Genomic DNA, 17,957 nt, shown 5'->3' on the forward strand with positions numbered 1-17,957 from the left:
ATAATCAAATATCATATAATAACAAGTGGATTGTTGGTGAGGATGTATAGAAATCAGAATCCTTATACACTGCTTGTGGGAATGTAAAATGGTGAAGGTACTTCGGAAAAGAGCCTGACCGTTTTTGAAAAGTTTAAACATGGAGTTACCATTTGACCTAGCAATTCCACTCCCAGGTATACGCACCCAAGAGAAATGAAAACATGTACATGCAAAAACTAGTACACAAATGTTCACAGCATTATTCGTACCAAAAGGTACAAACAACCAAAATGTCCCTCAACTGATAGATAAGATGTAGTATAGCCATACAACTGGACATTATTTGGACATAAAAGGGGATGAAGTACTCATGCTACCACATAGGTGAAAATATTTATGCTAAGTATAAGAAGCTAGAGAAAAAAAGGCCACATATTGTTTGATTCTGTTTGTATGAAATACCCAGAATAGGCAAATCCATAAACAGAAAGTAGACTAGTGGCTGCCTGATTGGGGGAGTGCGGCAGGCAGATATGAATGGGGTTTCTTTTTCGGGTGATGAAAATTTTCTAAAATTACTGTGGTGATGGTTGCAAAACTCTGAATATACTAAAAATCAGTGAATTTGTAAACTTCAAATAGGTCAATTTTATTGTATGTGAACTGCATCTCAATAAAGCTATTAAGAGAACAACAAAGATACTGGGGGTAAGCTGCTGACGCTAAGTGGTAGAGGCCAAGGACACTGCCAAATATCCTGTGACGCACAGGACAGCCCCTAGAATTACGCAGCCCAACATGTTGGTGACGCAGTTCTTTGCTGTGGGGGGCTGTCCTGTGCACTGAAGAGTGTTCAGCAGCGTCCCGGGCTCCACCCACATTAGGTATCAGTAGCACACCCACCAGGCTGACAACCAAAACATCTCCAGACATTGCAGAATGTCCCCTGGGGGACAAAATTCCCTTCCCGCCCCACCTTGAGAAGCACTGCTCAAGAGGAAGAGGACTTTCCAAACTGTTTCTAAAACAATAGGTGAACTCCCACAATAGAAATAAAGATCAGCAAATCTGGTTACATTAAATTTTAGCTTATGTTTTAAAAAAAAATCTCATTAGAAAAGCAAACATAAGAAAAGAAAATATTTAACACTGCTTAATTCTGGTGAGGGCACAGTGAACCTTTCACACACTTTGGTAGTGGCAATACAAATTGATGTTTACAAGAATAACAGAATGTTCATACCTTTTACCCATTAATTTATTCTGAGAATTTATGAGACAAAAATCCTAAGTAAAGCTATGTGTACAAAGAAATACTTTTTTAACTGCAAAAACTTTGAAAATCAAAGTTCAGTTGGAGGTATGATTTTGATAAAAGACTATGCTGTCATTAAAAAGAAGATATTGAAGACTACACAATAACACATTAAGTGCTTGTGAAATTGCTGGGGGGAAAAAACCAAAATATTTATGGTCAAAATTCACAATTTAAAATGCTGGAGACATTTTTTAAATATACTTTTTGACACTTGTACTATATCCTAAGCTAACTTCAAAAGATAATTTTATTTTCATGGTACCTGACATGGATTATTCTTTAAGACTTGGAAGTTTACAAAAATATAATTGTTTATCAGCCTTAACCTCTTTGAAATCCTTCGAGAGTTAAAATGCAGCCCTTAGCTAAAAACAGGACTCACTGCTGATTAGAAATATGCAAACTTTAAAACGCCCTCTTGAGTAATCACAAATATGTGACCAAAATGATTTGAGAAGGATTTCCCATACTTGTACATTTTTTCTCACTATACTAAGTTCTGACAACTTAAACTGAATTTTCTGTAGCTTAATTCAATTCTCAAAAACACACGGTAAACATTCCTGTTGCGTGCTCAAAGATTAACACTAAAGAGATGTCAAAGGTTCGCATATAGATGAATGCACTCTCACTGCCTTCTTTAAAAATGCCATTTCCAAGCTTTATAAAATAAAATACCAACAAATGCTTAACACCTTTAAGATGGTAATTTTGGATCAATATTTGCCTCTTATGCCTCTTATGAAAACTGAGAAAGCCAGTGAAAGCCCAGTGATAGCTTAAGAGGAACAAATTCTGTAAGGAATTCTGTAAGGAACAAATTCTGCCTTCAGTACTTGCTGTAAGACAGTGTTACAAAAGCACTACTCTATTCTCATTCACATACATGTTCTTTATTATTTCCGACATTTTATCTCATCTTTCTTCTCTGTCACCCTTGCCTAAATGAGTAAGAGAAGAATTTTGGCAAATGCTCATTTAAATAACCTACAAAAATTACTGGTAGGCACTGCTACATGTTTTCATATGAATCAATCAGTATTAAAAAAATCAGTAGAAAAAATCAATTGCAGAAAAAAAATCGATAGCAGTACCATTGCAATCAAATAAAGCATACTACAGACATTAAATAATTGTTAAGTTTTGTTTGTTTGTTTGTTTGTTTTAATGTAAATGACACTTTCTACTAGTCGGGTACTATAGGTCTCTTTCCCGAAGTGGGGATCTGCCCAACTGGCAAGGAGACTGGGTGCACCAATGGTAGGAACAGAGTACAGAAGTTCTGTTAGCCATCCTCAGCCACTCCCCTCTAGATATTATCAGTTGTCCCTTTTAGTTTATGAAACCTGCTGCCAAAGGAAGAAAGTGTCAATCAGTTATACCTAACACTGACTTTTTTCAATATTTTATTATTCACAATTATTACTAATTTGCAAATAATTATGGGTCAAAACTAAATAAACATAAAGTGATATAGGTTTAACTAAAAATATTTTAGCATTTCTAATAAAATCTTTTCCTTATCCACTAGTAACTTTCAAAAACTGATTACAGAAAAGAACACAGATTTCAGACCTTAAGAAATAAGAAGCAATGCTTGGAAACAGAAGTATAACTATTTTCTATTAACTTTTAATTTTCTAATTATCTCTCTAATATAAAACCAAGTCTATTTCCTAATTTTAAAAAGCAGAAAGTGATTCTCTTCATTCGAAAACTAGCTAAAACTACATTAAAATGTAGCCTATTAGTTAAAACTAACAGCGCCAAATGACATTTTACTGTTGCAGTAACAATTTTCCATGCTCTAACTTTATTTTATTTTTATTATTTTTTGTGTGTGTGTGGTACACGGGCCTCTCACTGTTGTGGCCTCTCCCGTTGCGGAGCACAGGCTCCGGACGCGCAGGCTCAGCGGCCATGGCTCACGGGCCCAGCCGCTCCGCGGCATGTGGGATCTTCCCGGACTGGGGCACAAACCCGTATCCCCTGCATCAGCAGGCGGACTCTCAACCACTGCACCAACAGGGAAGCCCCATGCTCTAACTTTAAAAGCAAGCATAACGAATTTAAAAATCCAGTCATACCATAAAATAATAGATAATTAATCATGAAATAGTTAAATACAGACCTCTGGTGACAATAGGTCAAACTTAAAATCCCACTACAAAAGTATACCCATTAAAAACAACAATCTTTATTTTAGTGCTTTGATAAACCCTTTACTCGGTAAATTTCAGATTGACATTTCCTTTGATACTACTTACAGTACATGCATACAATTTCAGTTCATCTATTATTAGACTAAGGTGCACACTATAACTAGAACAGAGAAAATGAATCATAGCATATTATTTACATGGAAATCTTTCTGTAATAATTAAGTTAGTAAAAAGACTACAGCAAATTGAATAAAGACCAAATTTTACCTTTTCTGTATTGTAATATAAAGATTTCAAAGTAGTAAACAAGGGTGGGCAGCCTTTACTGAAGTGAACCCTCAGGAACTTATCCATTAGTTCTCTAAATTTTTCACCTAGAAACAAAAGTGTACTTTGTTATACTTCAACTGATGCAAACAGTTTCGCAAAATTATTTCATAAATAAAAATAAAACTCTTTCAGAAACAATGATTCCCCTATCCAATGTTTAAACCCAAAAAGTCAGTCAGCATTATTTGTTACCGCCAAAAAGCATAACACCAAATATCTCGGTTCGGTTGGCAAGTGTGTTTTCCCTAGATGCAGATTCAAAATATCTTCAAGGAACACTTCAAAAGATAGGTAAACAAAATGACTGAGCAGCTTTGAGGAAAAGTAACCTACTATCTATTCTGAATACAGTCCCCATAGGAAGTATCTTTCCTAATCTCACTGACCAGCAGAGGCTCAATCCTACTATCTCAATCCTACATCTCAGAAGGCACTCTGCAAACTATATAAGGATTCTACTGTAACCAGCACTATATTTAAGTAGCAGTCAAAATATCTTTTTAAACACTAACACGGTATTTACAAATGTTTTCCGAATCAACTAGTGATTTATTTCAACAGTCATTCATTCCACAATCATCTATCGAGCACCTACTATGTGCCAGGCATTGTTCTAGGTATCCAGGATATAGCCGTGATTAAAACAAACAAATTTTTTAAAATTCTGCCCTCATGGAAATTATTAACATTCTAGTGGGTGAGATAGACAATAAGTAAAATAACATCCATAAGACATCAGACAGAGCCCTGAGGCATGCTAACATTAGAATTAAATAAATACCCTATTTGTACATCAAGTAAATAAATCTCCTATTATTGCTAAACCCTTACCAAAGAGTTTCAGTGTCACTTTTTAAAAGCAGAAAAAATTGAAAAAAATTAATTTTAAATACAAAAGCTCTAACTTTTTGACAATAAGGGTTAATATGTAAGGACATGGATTTGCCCACTCAAAAGAAAAAAAAAAGATACATATATGTCATGAATGTTTTAAGCTAAAGTAAGTCTACTGAAATAACCTTTCTTAAGGTTTCTTTATGAATCACATTTTACCAAAATACTCAACAACCCAAGTGGTTATTTTTATTTGTTGTGACTGACACTACTGAACAAAACATGCATACTCAACATATTACAGATGTCATAAATATTAAGAGGAGAAATTTAAATTTTATTGAGTGAAAGTTTTATCTAATATAAAAACAGGATCAACATTTGTTACCTCAACTTACTACGAAGACTGCTTCCAGATGCTCTCTAATCTTTATAACAGGAAGTGCTGGAAAGATTTGATCTCTAGAACTACTTTTGAATTTTAAGGAAGTAATCATGTATATTCAACCCAGAGTGGTATTTTGTGTTCCTTCAGTATACTTTGCATATAATGTTTTGAAAATCACAGATTATCAAGACTGCACAAAGTTTCACTCTGGTTTAAATATACATCATTACTTCCTTAAAAATCAAAACGATCAAATCTTTCCAGCACTTTCTCTGATACAAAGCAAAGGTTAACAGTCTTGTGGCAGGCCGTCAGGGATGTTGTTGCTTACTTCGCGTGACACTGTCCACTAAACACCTCAATTTCCCCACTGTAAGATGACGGTAACACCACCGGCCTCAACAGTGCTCTTTCGCACACAAGCTGAAACGTCTATGCAGCACAAGCACACAGCAACCACTCAATAAGTGTTGTCTATCATGTGCACCGTGACATCTGATGGCTATGGTATTTCCATAGTTAAGAATGTTTTCCACACTTGCTATCACCATCTACTGAGAAAACATGCATTTTTATCTTCATGTCAGAGGCTACTCTGAACTCCTCTTCAACTTTCTCAATCTATTTAGATCATACTTAAAAGACAGTGCACTCAGCTCTCAAGTATCCACTATATGGAAAGCCTCTTCTCCCATTAAACTTTCATTTCAACTGTGCAGCTAGCTATGATAAAGAATGAGGAAGGTCTTATATACTGATATAGGGCTGAATTCCAGATGCAGAGTTAAGTGAAAAGGAAAACAAGATGCAGAACAATCTATGTCACTTTTGTACAAAAGGGGGAGGAGAAAGGAAAACTATACATAAACCCTCAAACACAGACTTTTGCTTGTAGATGCAAAATGTATTTCTGGAAGAGTTAAACCATCTACTAGTAACAATGGCTGTCTCTGGGGAAGTAAACTTGGTGGCCACAGGACAGAGACACAGAAAAGACTTTTCAGTTAAAACCTGTTTTGCACCCTTTTATTCAGAACTGTATGAATGCACTGTCTAAACCAGAAGCCTGCACAGCTACTCAACTGCTCAGTCACACACTATATCCCAAAATTACTTACTATTTACCCATCTCATAATTTTTTTCTTTATATATAAGAAAAACTGTTTCACAAAAATAAATAACCTCCCTTCTTCCTAACTATTTTTAAATAATTCCTTAGTACCCCCATAGTCTTTCCTTTAGGGGGAAAAAAAAGCTATCTATCAATCATTATGTGCCGGACTCGGCCATAAAAAAGGAACAAAATTGGGTCATTTGTAGAGACATGGATGGATCTAGAGACTGTCATACAGAGTGAAGTAAGTCAGAAAGAGAAAAACAAATATCGTATATTAATGCATATATGTGGAACTTAGAAAAATGGTACAGATGAACCGGTTTGTAGGACCGAAATAGAGACCCAGATGTAAAGAACAAACATATGGGCAACAAGGGGGGAAAGTGGGGAAGGGCTGGTGGTGGTGAGAAAAACTGGGAGATTGGGATTGACATATATACACTAATATGTATAAAATGCATAACTGATAAGAACCTGCTGTATAAAAAAATAAAATTCTAAAATTAAAAAAAAATCATCATGTGTCTGTTTAGCACTGCAGCTTGTAAAACAAGTTATCTGACTACAGAGATGTTATGCTAATTCTTCACTAGATGTAGTACAGATTCACATAAAAACTGATATCCCAAAAACCACCGCTAAAATAATGAACATAAACAGCAAGATCAGACTGTATCTGATAACCTGGGAATTTACTCTAAATAATGGTGCATGTTTTCACTACAAAAAAGAAATGATAATCATGTGACCTACTGGAGGTGTTAGTTAACACTACAGCGATAATAATATTGGAATATATAAATGTATCAATCAATACATCATACACCTTAAACTTACACATTGTATGTCAACTATATCTCAATAAAAAATAAAAACAATCCAATGAAACAAAAATAAAATAGGAGCAAAATGTGATTAGCATTCTCGTTTAATACTCTGGATTATCTCCTTCCCTCTTTCTCCCTCCTTGGCCAGTGAAGACTAATAGATCACGATGAATTAAACTAGTTATTTTGAAAAGCACTGTTTTCACAGCACTTAATATTTCAGGCTGTTGGAGAATCTCCCCAGGACTTTGGCTGTTCACTAATCTGTAGGTAATAAACATTTTTATCTAAAAACCAGTAAGCCTTTTTCAAAACTTGCATTCTCAAGTTCCATCATGTTTCTTGAAAAAGATCTTATTGCCTAAGATACCTTTCTTATTACACATAAAAATATTTCTAGGGCTTCCCTGGTGGCGCAGTGGTTGAGAGTCCGCCTGCCGATGCAGGGGACACGGGTTCGTGCCCCGGTCCGGGAAGATCCCACATGCTGCTGAGCGGCTAGGCCCGTGAGCCATGGCTGCTGAGCCTGCGCGTCCGGAGCCCGTGCTCTGCATTGGAAGAGGCCACAGCGGTGAGAGGCCCGCGTACCACAAAAAAAAAAAAAAAAAAAAAAAAAAAAAAAAAAAAAAATTTCTAAACATGCAAAAAAACTTCATGAAGTATTCAGCTGTTGCACAGGTACAATTAAGTAGTTGCACAATTTTATATATGGTCCCCAGAGCTTTGTAAATACATGTATGTTAGAACCTCAAATGATGCTGACCTTGAAGCCCAAGCGGTCAAGACCCCTCAGCTGAGGCCTAGCTTGTAAAAAGATCCTTTTAGCATTTCAAAGACAATGTCCTAGAGCGTCCAGAATGATTCCACTTTAACCCAAATCACACTTTACATTCAACAACTGGCTCCAGGTTATCTTTCAGTAAAAATATACTTCCTACCTTATACACAAAAGGCCACCTATGGTATGATTCCAATTATACAAAATGTCCAAAACCAGCAAGTCCACAGGTACAGAAAGTTAGGTTAGTGGTTGCCTGGTGCAGGGGTTGGGGGCTGGGAGTGACTGCTAATGGACATGAGTTTTCTTCTTGGAGTGACGAAAATTTCCTGAAACCAGGGAGTGATGATGGTTGTGCAACTCTCTGAGCACATTAAAACACTGAGTTGCACACTTTAAAAAGTGCATTTTATGGTATGTGAGTTATATTTCAACAGGCTGTTATTTTTTTTTAAAAGGAGATACAGAAATGTGAGCTCGAGCATCTTCCAGAAAACACTTTTACTAGGGAAATGCTCCTCTCTGCACAGTACATCCCACCTTGGAAATTCACAACTCATATACTGAAAGTTCTAGGAAGTCCTGCAGAAACCTGATTGTTGGGTTTAACCAAAAGTTTCCCAAACTCATTTGACTGAAGAACATCTCAGTACACAGGCATCCTCCCCACCAAGCCTATTAACATCCACTGGGACGTAATGTTCCCTGGAAAACATCTGCCTACTTCACAAAGCCGAAACAAAACAGGGAGGATCAGAATACTATTCATCATTTACATAAATGAAAGGCACTATTTATTTTTAAATAAATTTGTATCTACTGTCTAACCCAGTACACTTCTAAGAGGTATTTCATGTACTTTAAAAGTCAAATAAAAAGCTTTTAATTTCCATTAATCTTTTGATAAAAAGAAAATAACACAATTATTTAAACAAATATTTCCATTGTAAATGAGAATTCATAGAAAATATACTCCCCCCTTCGCCCCATGCCTAGAATAGAGATTTTTAAGTTATATTAGCATTCTAGGGTCTGACTTGTATCAAAAGACATGCCAGAAGTGCCAATAAATAATTCATAATATATAGCACTTACAACTAAAAATAAAAGATGACTTTAAGAAAAAGGCACAATTTTGCATAAAATCATCAACAAAGTCATTAACTGAAGAGCTAATATACTCTTTACCTCCTATAAGCTCAATAGCAAATGAGTTCAGCTACATGCTGCAACTCAGATCAAGGTCATGAATATACTATTGTTCAATAGAAGCAAATCATAGAATACATACCACAGTGCTCCAATTTACATGAAGGACAAAAGCAGGCTTTTGTTTTTATTTCTAGAGATACAAAATACATGGAGCTCTACAAAAACAACAGCATGATAAAAGGCAAATTTCAAGAATGCAATCAACTCTGAGGAAAGAGGGCCTGCACAGCATTGGTGATATTCTTTAACACTGTGGTGGGCACAAAGAGCTCACAACTTTTTCTCTGAATTTATGTCCTAAAAAGAAGATCCAGAATGTCAAAACTTCTACCACTTAAATCACAATACCTCACATATAATTTGTCATCAATTCTAAGGAATTTAATTTACCTTCTAAATATGCTGTTTACTTTTTAAAGTCACATAAGAAAAACAATTTTATATAAATAACTTCTGACACTTAAAACCAACATAAAGCTAACAATGTAAATACTCTTAACAACATATGCATAACAAATAAATAACTGATCACTCCCACCCCCAAGACTGGTGTAGGTGTAAACTCTATTCCAGAAACAAGCTTTTAAAATGTGAATGGTGTTGAGTAATTTCAACAAGTAATTATTAGTGTTACAAAAGATATCCTAATATTACCTGGGACAAGATTCAAAGGTATTCTTCTAGGTGAAATTGCTCTGGGGTGCTGCTTACTAATTTCTTCATAAATTTGAAGCCTCTCTTCTAAAGTGCCTATTATCAGTAAATATGCGTCAGATTCAAAGCATCAAAACTTTTATCTATGATAAAATGCTAATAAACTTTAAAAATTATGTTATAAATTAAAAATCACATTATCAATATTAAAGCTGCTCTCAATTTTTGTAAGAATGACATTAAAAACTCTGTGGCAATGAAATAATCATTAAATCACCATTTTAAACCCAAAGTCCAGAGAAAACCAAAATTTCACCACAACAGATTCTACATCCAACTCAAATCATATACACACAAGACAGACTGAAGATACACTGCACTTCTCTGATATTCCTGCATGCACAACCCACGAAAAAGAAAATGTTCCTTTATAACATACCTTACATAAATCCTCTAACCCAATATAACCCACATAAACCCAACAAAAGTCTATAACGCCTATTGATAGGCTTAAAGAAGCAATAGTTTTAGGGTCATGAATGCAGTATTTTAAAAGATGAACTAAGTTTCTAAGGAAGTTTGACACTTAAAATCTTCAGTGAAACTCTATTACAAAGAACTCCATTAGTTCATATCCCTGTCCAAGTACCAAAAAAAAGAACCCCATCAGAACAGACTTTTAAAGTGGCAATTACTTCTCCCAAATATTATGATATAAAATATACTTCTAACAGAAAGTTATATCTTCCCTGTCAAGACCAACCTAATTTTATAGTACTAAATACAGGATCTATATGTAAACTACATTAACAATATGCAGAATAGGATCTGGGTCTAGTTTATTATTCTAAAATAATATCCAGCATAATTTACAAAGAGAGATTACATGTATTATTTTATATAAGCAATAAGATAACTTACAGCAGAATTTTTAAGAAAAGGCAAACCCATTTCTAAACTATAAGGTTCTAGGTGGATTTTAATTCAGACCACAGAAATATAATTATTATAAAAATAACCCTTGGTGCTAGCAATCAAGCCACCATAAATGTAGTGTTCAGTATCAAGATTATAAACACAGCACTTTAAAAAGTAAAGTCCGATTTTGTTTAGACTCCTTCCTTCCCCCAGTAATACATTTTGGAGCTCCAATGTGGTTGAATTTTAAAAACTGGGATATGTGAAAAATTATTTTCACATTCTGTTAATGATTTGGAGACTTCATGAAATATTAAGGACGCTTATACTAAAATTTACAAGAAGCCTATTGCATATTTTTAAAAAGCAGTTCTCATATTTATACCTAATCTTAGAGAATGAGACGAACTATGAGTATAAAAAACATTTTCCCACTAACCCAGATAAAGCTAGTCTTATAAATGTAGTTACATTAAGACAAAAGCCAAACCATTTCAATGACCTGTTTGAAGTCACAAGTTGGAGCTCCAGAACCTACCATGGGGGAGGAAAAGGTCCTAAGGAACCTAAAAACATAGTTTTATAATCAATATATTTTACAGTAAGCATGGATCCTGATATATGGAACATATTATTCATTTTACTAAAGCAGTTAAGTGATTAACATGCCAGTAACTGGTAGTTTAAAGAAAAATCAGTTATCTCACATTTCCAACCTTCAGACACATGACTTTTGTCCTGTTTTTTTTTTAAAGACAGACTACTGATCTAATCAATATTTTAATTTTCATTATTTTCTTTAAAACAATTATTTAAGGAACTTCTAAAAATAATTTGTGATATAAAATTTTAAATACACACAGAAAACCTGGATTCATGTATACATGTGATTAAGATACAACAAATACATTTTTCTCATAGCTCTTCCTACTATAAATGAATATGGGTAGCTACCTACTTACCATAATTTTTAAATTTAAAAATTCTGCTGTTTCAACACCCTCAAGTTTCATAATTATTTCAGCCATATACTTACTTACCCATGACTAAATATGATTTTAGCAATATTAAAGATATTTAATTATGAGAAATTAGGGAAAATTTAGAATACTATTCTAGATTTCTGAAAAGGGTCAAGTTTATCAAATTTCAAAAGAAGATGTATACAATTTATTCTACACAAATTAGCCTAGTTTGAAAGTAAAAGAATAGTTTTTATGTTGATGCTATATACAACGTACTCTCAGCAACATTTCTTTGGCCCAATTCTTATTCTTAGAGATTGACAGTAACAGTCCTCTAATTCTTTAAAAATACTAAATAATTATGACATTTCCCAGAAAGGGAATGCCCATTTTCTTCCCCACCACTCTAGTTAGTGTAAATTGGTAACATTTTAATGGATCAAGAAACCTAAAATAATCTGTAAGCATTTATCACTTAAATATAAATATCTGAATTCATTTTCACTCCCATGTTTAACCTGTAACTTCCTAAATGGAAACATGAATGCTAAAACTAAAAATATGCATCCTCAAATATTCTTACAACTTTATATTTTACTATACTTCAAACACTAGCTAAAGGCTTCCCTGGTGGCACAGTGGTTGAGAATCCGCCTGCCAATGAAGCGGAGACAGGTTCGATCTCTGGTCCGGGAAGATCTCACATGCCGCGGAGCAACTAAGCCCGTGCGTCACAACTACTGAGTCTGCACTCCAGAGCCCGCCAGCCACAACTACTGAAGCCCGCACCCCCAGAGTCCGTGCTCCGCAACAAGAGAAGCCCCTGCTCACCGCAACTAGAGAAAAAGCCCACGCGCAGCAACGAAGACCCAACGCAGTCAAAAATAAATAATTAAAAAAAAAAAACACTACCTAAGAGAAGGTAGGAGAAAAATCATTACATACTAAGTTGTAGAGCTTTTTCCAAGCCTTCATAGTAACACCAATTTTCTGCATTCCGATCAATCAAGTTTTTGAATACTTCGCTCGCTTCTTTTAATCGTCCCAATTTCAACAGCATTTCCCCTAAAATTAAGTTTAAATGTCACATTCATTTTGCTTAAACATTAAATACCTTTCTAATCCCAGAGATTTCACTAAGCATTATTAGTATAATAGATGTTTATGAAAGACAACTGTATGGTGCTTCCCTTTAGGGCTTGTTGCAGTTTAAATAACTAAACATAGATTAATTCACAGCTTGTCTTCAGAAATGAACCTTCATTTACACATTCTATTATACTAACATTCATTTTTGGCTCCCTCCCACACCATATATATGATATTAACTTGTTAGTAAAATATCTTTGCATTATGCACATTTTTGTACACCCTTTAAAGTAACTAAAGTTACCTTATATATAGATTGGTAAATAATTCTAATGAAATATCCCTGCCTTCCTACTGCAAGATTTTTAATGTACTTTTCCTAATCAATTCTTATGTTAAACAATTCTCCATTCAATTCTCTTACTGTCCTTTCCAGGTCACTAAAACTGGAGAAGTTAAACTCACAAAACAATGACACTAAATACCACTTCGCAGCAAGAAACTACACAAACCATGTTCACATGTGGGTCACCTCTAAGACTCAATTTCTTTTACTAAGCCGTACAAATTGAAAGTGGGTATGGGAAATGGGAATCTAAATTTCTCAGATAGGGATTTCCTTAGCGGTCCAGTGGTTAAGACTCCACACTTCCACTGCAGGGGGCACGGGTTCAATCCCTTGTGGGGGAACTAAGATCCTGCAAGCCACACGGCGCAGCCAAAATAAATAAATAACGAACTTTTCAGATAAAATGGAAAGCATACCTAATCCAGATAAAAGGGAGAATCTCAAAAAATATATCTCAACTTTCTATCCCTAAGCTTTCCCACTCCCTACAGAATCTGTTTCAAACAACCCTTTGAAATGTCTTCAGTCATACATACTATTTCAGCTTTCATCATTATCATATTACAGTGATTATTATATATATCATTTTACTATTTATTTTACTATATTGTATATTACTTAAGCTCTACAGTAAGACTAACTAGGTGTAACTACCAGTTTTACCACTTTCTAGCTCTGTGACTTTGAATAACTTACAAAACTTCCAATTTCCATTTCCTTACCTGCAAAATATCAACTGCATCAGTCTGTTTTTATGATAATCAACTGAAATAATGTACTTAAAATGGTCAGCACACTACTTGGTACAAAGTGAACGAACACACATAAACATTTACTAGTTAAAACCATAAACAGTACATTAAACTTAAACTATACTTGAATTCAAAAAATAATAAAAGGAGAACAAAAGAACTATGATCGTGCCCCATTCCTCCACAACAGTAGAGGATAGCAGTTAAAAGGACTCATGAAAAGACATGAAAGAAACTTAAATGCATGTTGCTAAGTGAAAGAAGCCAATCTGAAAAGGCTACATACTGTATGCTTCCACCTCTAATACATTCTGTAAAAGGCACAACTATGGAGACAGTAAAAGGATTACTGGTTGCCAAGGGTTGGGGGCAAGGAGAAACAGGCTGAGCAGAGGATTTTTAGGGCAGTGAAACTACTCTGTATGATACTATAAGGACAGTATGTAAAATGTCATCATACATTTTTTAAAACCTAGAAGGTATACAACACCAAGAATGAACCCAAATGTAAACTACAGGCTTGGGGGGATGGGGGGTGCGGGTAGGAGGAACTGTGCACGTGCAGGGACAGAGGGTATAGAGGAAATCTTTGTACCTTCCACTCAGTTTTGCTGTGAACCTAGAACTGCTCTAAAAAATAAAGTCTATTTAAATTAAAAAAAAAAAAAATAAAGGCTCTGAAGTCACAAAGATATTTTTAGAAATTAACTCTACCTCCTGAAAGGCTGGGCAACTTGGGCAAGTCCTTAACCTCTCTTAGTTTCTTCAAATATAAAAAGGGACAATAAGTAATATCCATGTTAGAGGCGCTAAAAAATTAAGTGAAATTAAGCAGTTTAAGCAATTACCATACTGTGAAACACAGAAGAGTAAATAAACCTTAGCTAGTATTTTTAAGCTTTAGAAGTCCTGCAACTACATGAGATTTTAGTTTTAAACTAATTATTTATTTAGATGGACATTCTATTTAATACGGTGTTGCTCAGGAAATGGGTAATTGATGAGCAAAGCTATGTATAAAAAAGAAAATTTGTTTGACTTTGTTGAAAAACATTCTTAACTATTTCTCAGAATCCTGTCTTCTTAATTAGCCCATAATGAAAATAAATGAATCTTGCTTTATTAGGATCCCAAGTGTCATTTACTCTTCTCATTTTACTATATATGGAGATAAATACTGGGGGAGGGGGTTGAATATGAAGGCAGTATAACATACTGCTTAAGAAAATGGAATCTGGAGTCAAAATCCCTGCACTCAAATCCAGCACTACTCAGATTACTTAGCTGTGTGACTCTGGGCAAGTCACTTACCTCTCTCTGTTCCTCAGTTCCTGATCTCTAAAATGGATGTAACAACTACATCATAGGATTGTTATGAAGATTACATTAATTTTATTATTAAGCCATTACATTAATTAATAATGGCTTAATAATAAAGTGCTCAGAACACTGCCTGATATATAGTAAGTCTCATTTAAGTGTTCGGACATAATAAAGTATGTAGGTTTTATTCTTTTCTTTAATTGAGGCCAATAAAAAAGAAAAAGCAGTTCAACTTACCTTTAATTTCTTCCACCAAAAGTTTATCACATATCTGTTTCTCATATGTTTCTATATGTTTCAAAGATTCCTGAAATAGATCTGCCTCCCTCATCACTTGATTCTGGTACAGTAACAGTTCACTATATTCATAGTCTATTTTGTTGGGAGGAACCTGAAAAAAATAACCAAATTATCTTACTTATATAATAATATAAAGCAGTTACAGATCTTTAATTGCTTTCTCAGGACAGTCATTCACACAGACTTTAAAAAGCAACCCACAAGCAGTTACAAATAGAAGAGTGATTAACAGCAAAGAAGATTAATATATTCTTTAAAACAAATAAAGGAGTGGGGACTTCTGCCTACAGCAAAGTGAAGAGGTTAGCAAATCCTATTACCAAAGGAAAGTATAAAAATGATTAAAATCCTAAAGAATCTTCCAAAAAAAACTACTAGAACCCATAAAGGAGTTTAGCAAGGTGACAGAATACAAGGTCAATATATGAAAATCAATTATACTTCTATATACTAGGAACGAATAACCCGAAAATGAAAGTAAAATAATTTTCACAATAGCATCAAAACGAACAAAACATTCAGGAATAAATTTAAGAAACAAGACCCATACACCAAAGAATACTCAATCTTTTTTGACTCTATATTTATTCTCCCCAAATTGATCTAAAAATTCAATGCAATCCCTATCAAATTCTCAGCAAGCTTTTAGAAACTGATACGCTGATGCTAAAATTCAAATGGAAATAAAAGGAACCCTGTATGGACAAAAGAATATTAAAAAGAAAAAGTAGGAAGATATGTACTTCAAATTTCAAACATCCTTAAAAATTACAGTAATCAAGACAGTGTGGTTGGTATTGGCATAAGGATACACATATAGAGCAATGGAACAGAATACAAGGTTCAGAAATTAGCCCTTATAATCTGGTCAACCGATTTTCAACAGATATGCCAAGACAATTCAACAGGGACAGGTTAGTCTTTACAACAAATGATGGTGGGACAATTTAATATCCATATGCAAAAACCTTAGACACATACTTCATACCATTTACAAAAATTAACTCAAAATAGATCACAGACCTAAATGTGAGCACTAAAACAATAAAAGAAACCTTAGAAGAATAGGAGAAAATCTTTGTGACCCTTTGCATAAAAGAAAAAACAGGCAAATTGGACTTCAACAAAATTATAAACTTTCCTCTTCAAAAGACATCATTAATAACATAAATATACAAGTTACAGACTAGGAGAAAATATTTGCAAATGATCTATCTGATAAGGAACTTGTATTGAGAATATTCAAGAAACTCTTACAACTCAGCTGTAAGACAAATAACCCAACTAAAAAATGGGCAAAAGAGTTGAATAGACATTTCATCAAAGAAGAAATATAAATGGCTAATAAGAACATGATAAAATGCTCAATAGCATTAGTTGTTAGAAAAATGCAGAGACACAACTAAAACAGATACTACTACATATCCACAAAGATGGCTATCATCAAAAAATTGGACAGTAATAGGTGTGGGGATGGGTAGAAACTGGAATTCTCACACATTGCTAGTAGGAACGTAAAATGGTTCAGCCACGTAGGAAAACAACTGGGCAGTTTATTAAAAAGTTAAATATATACTTACCATATAACCAAGTAATTTCATTCCTAGGTATCTACCCAAAAGAAATAAAAACATATGTCCACACAAAAACTTATGCACAAATGTTCATAGCAGCATTATTCATAACAACTAAAACTAAAAACAATATATATGTCCATCAATTAATGAATGGATAAACAAAGTGTTATCCATAGACTACAGTGTATCCATATAATGAAACAGTATTCAGCATTAAAAAGGAATGAACCACTAATACATGCTCTAACACAGGTGAATCTCAAAAGCATTATGAATAAAAGAATTTAGAGAGAAAACACTGCATTTGATTGCCTTTATTCAAAGTTTCCAAAAAGGGCAAATCTATAGAGACAAAAAGCAGATCAGTGGTTGGCTGGGGATGAGTGGAAACTGACAAATGGGCACAAAAGAACTTTTTGGGGGTGACGAAACATTCTAAAACTGGACTGTGGTAATGACTACATGACTATAAATTTACAAAAAAAAAAATCTTTGAGATGTCCAACTAAAATGGGTAAATTTTATGGCATGTATTATACCTCAAAAAAGCCTCTTATACCTCTTATAATAATTATACTTATTATTACAAAAAATAAGAAAATTCCACACACCTAATTTTAACCATCAAATTGCAATAACATTGTATTTAAAATGAAAGAGTGTTTATCAAACCCCAGTGAATATGGTACAGTACACCTTCATATAGTAAGGACTTGATTCCTGGATAAAGACAAAGAACTAGTCTCAATAGAGAATTCTCTAGTTCACAGTAAAAAGCTAAGAATCTAAGTAAACATGATGAACTTACCACACTCCCTTATGAGAATAAAAATAATAGAGGATTTAAAAATATATTAACCTATGAAAATAGAACATACAAGATTTCAACAAACTTCTGGGAAATGGAAAGCAAATGAAGAATAAGGGATGAAGTAAAACAGAAGCTAAAGCCTAGAGTAGCTATACAGAGGAAATCTTTAGGGAGGGTGGCTATCTGCCCTGGAAAACACCAAACAGGGTCAGGATTCTGAAATGACAAGTAAACAGAGAGTGCAGGAATGAGAAATGGGGCTCAAGATTA

The 17,957-nt window shown here is 34.2% G+C and overlaps 1 protein-coding gene across 6 annotated transcripts in view; it reads right to left on the reverse strand.

Annotated features, from left to right (window-relative positions):
• The window catches only part of NAA16 (N-alpha-acetyltransferase 16, NatA auxiliary subunit), a 67,417-nt gene that overhangs the window by 35,600 nt on the left and 13,860 nt on the right, over window positions 1–17,957 (reverse strand). For 5 of the 6 annotated variants that reach the window (XR_014291803.1, XR_014291804.1, XR_014291805.1 and 2 more), the window contains 4 exons: window positions 15,237–15,390; window positions 12,432–12,551; window positions 9,604–9,699; window positions 3,730–3,836 (listed from right to left, as the gene is read on the reverse strand). Coding sequence is in view for 3 of the 6 variants with exons in the window: in XM_082602656.1 (XP_082458782.1) it covers window positions 3,730–3,836; window positions 9,604–9,699; window positions 12,432–12,551; window positions 15,237–15,390 (477 nt within the window). In the remaining 3 variants the exon portion in view is untranslated. The remainder of the gene's footprint in view (window positions 1–3,729; window positions 3,837–9,603; window positions 9,700–12,431; window positions 12,552–15,236; window positions 15,391–17,957) is intronic. The other variant, XM_082602657.1, reaches the window with a different exon arrangement.

This window comes from Mesoplodon mirus (assembly GCF_964341445.2).
Source record: "Mesoplodon mirus genome assembly, chromosome: 17".
Taxonomy (NCBI): domain Eukaryota; kingdom Metazoa; phylum Chordata; class Mammalia; order Artiodactyla; family Ziphiidae; genus Mesoplodon; species Mesoplodon mirus.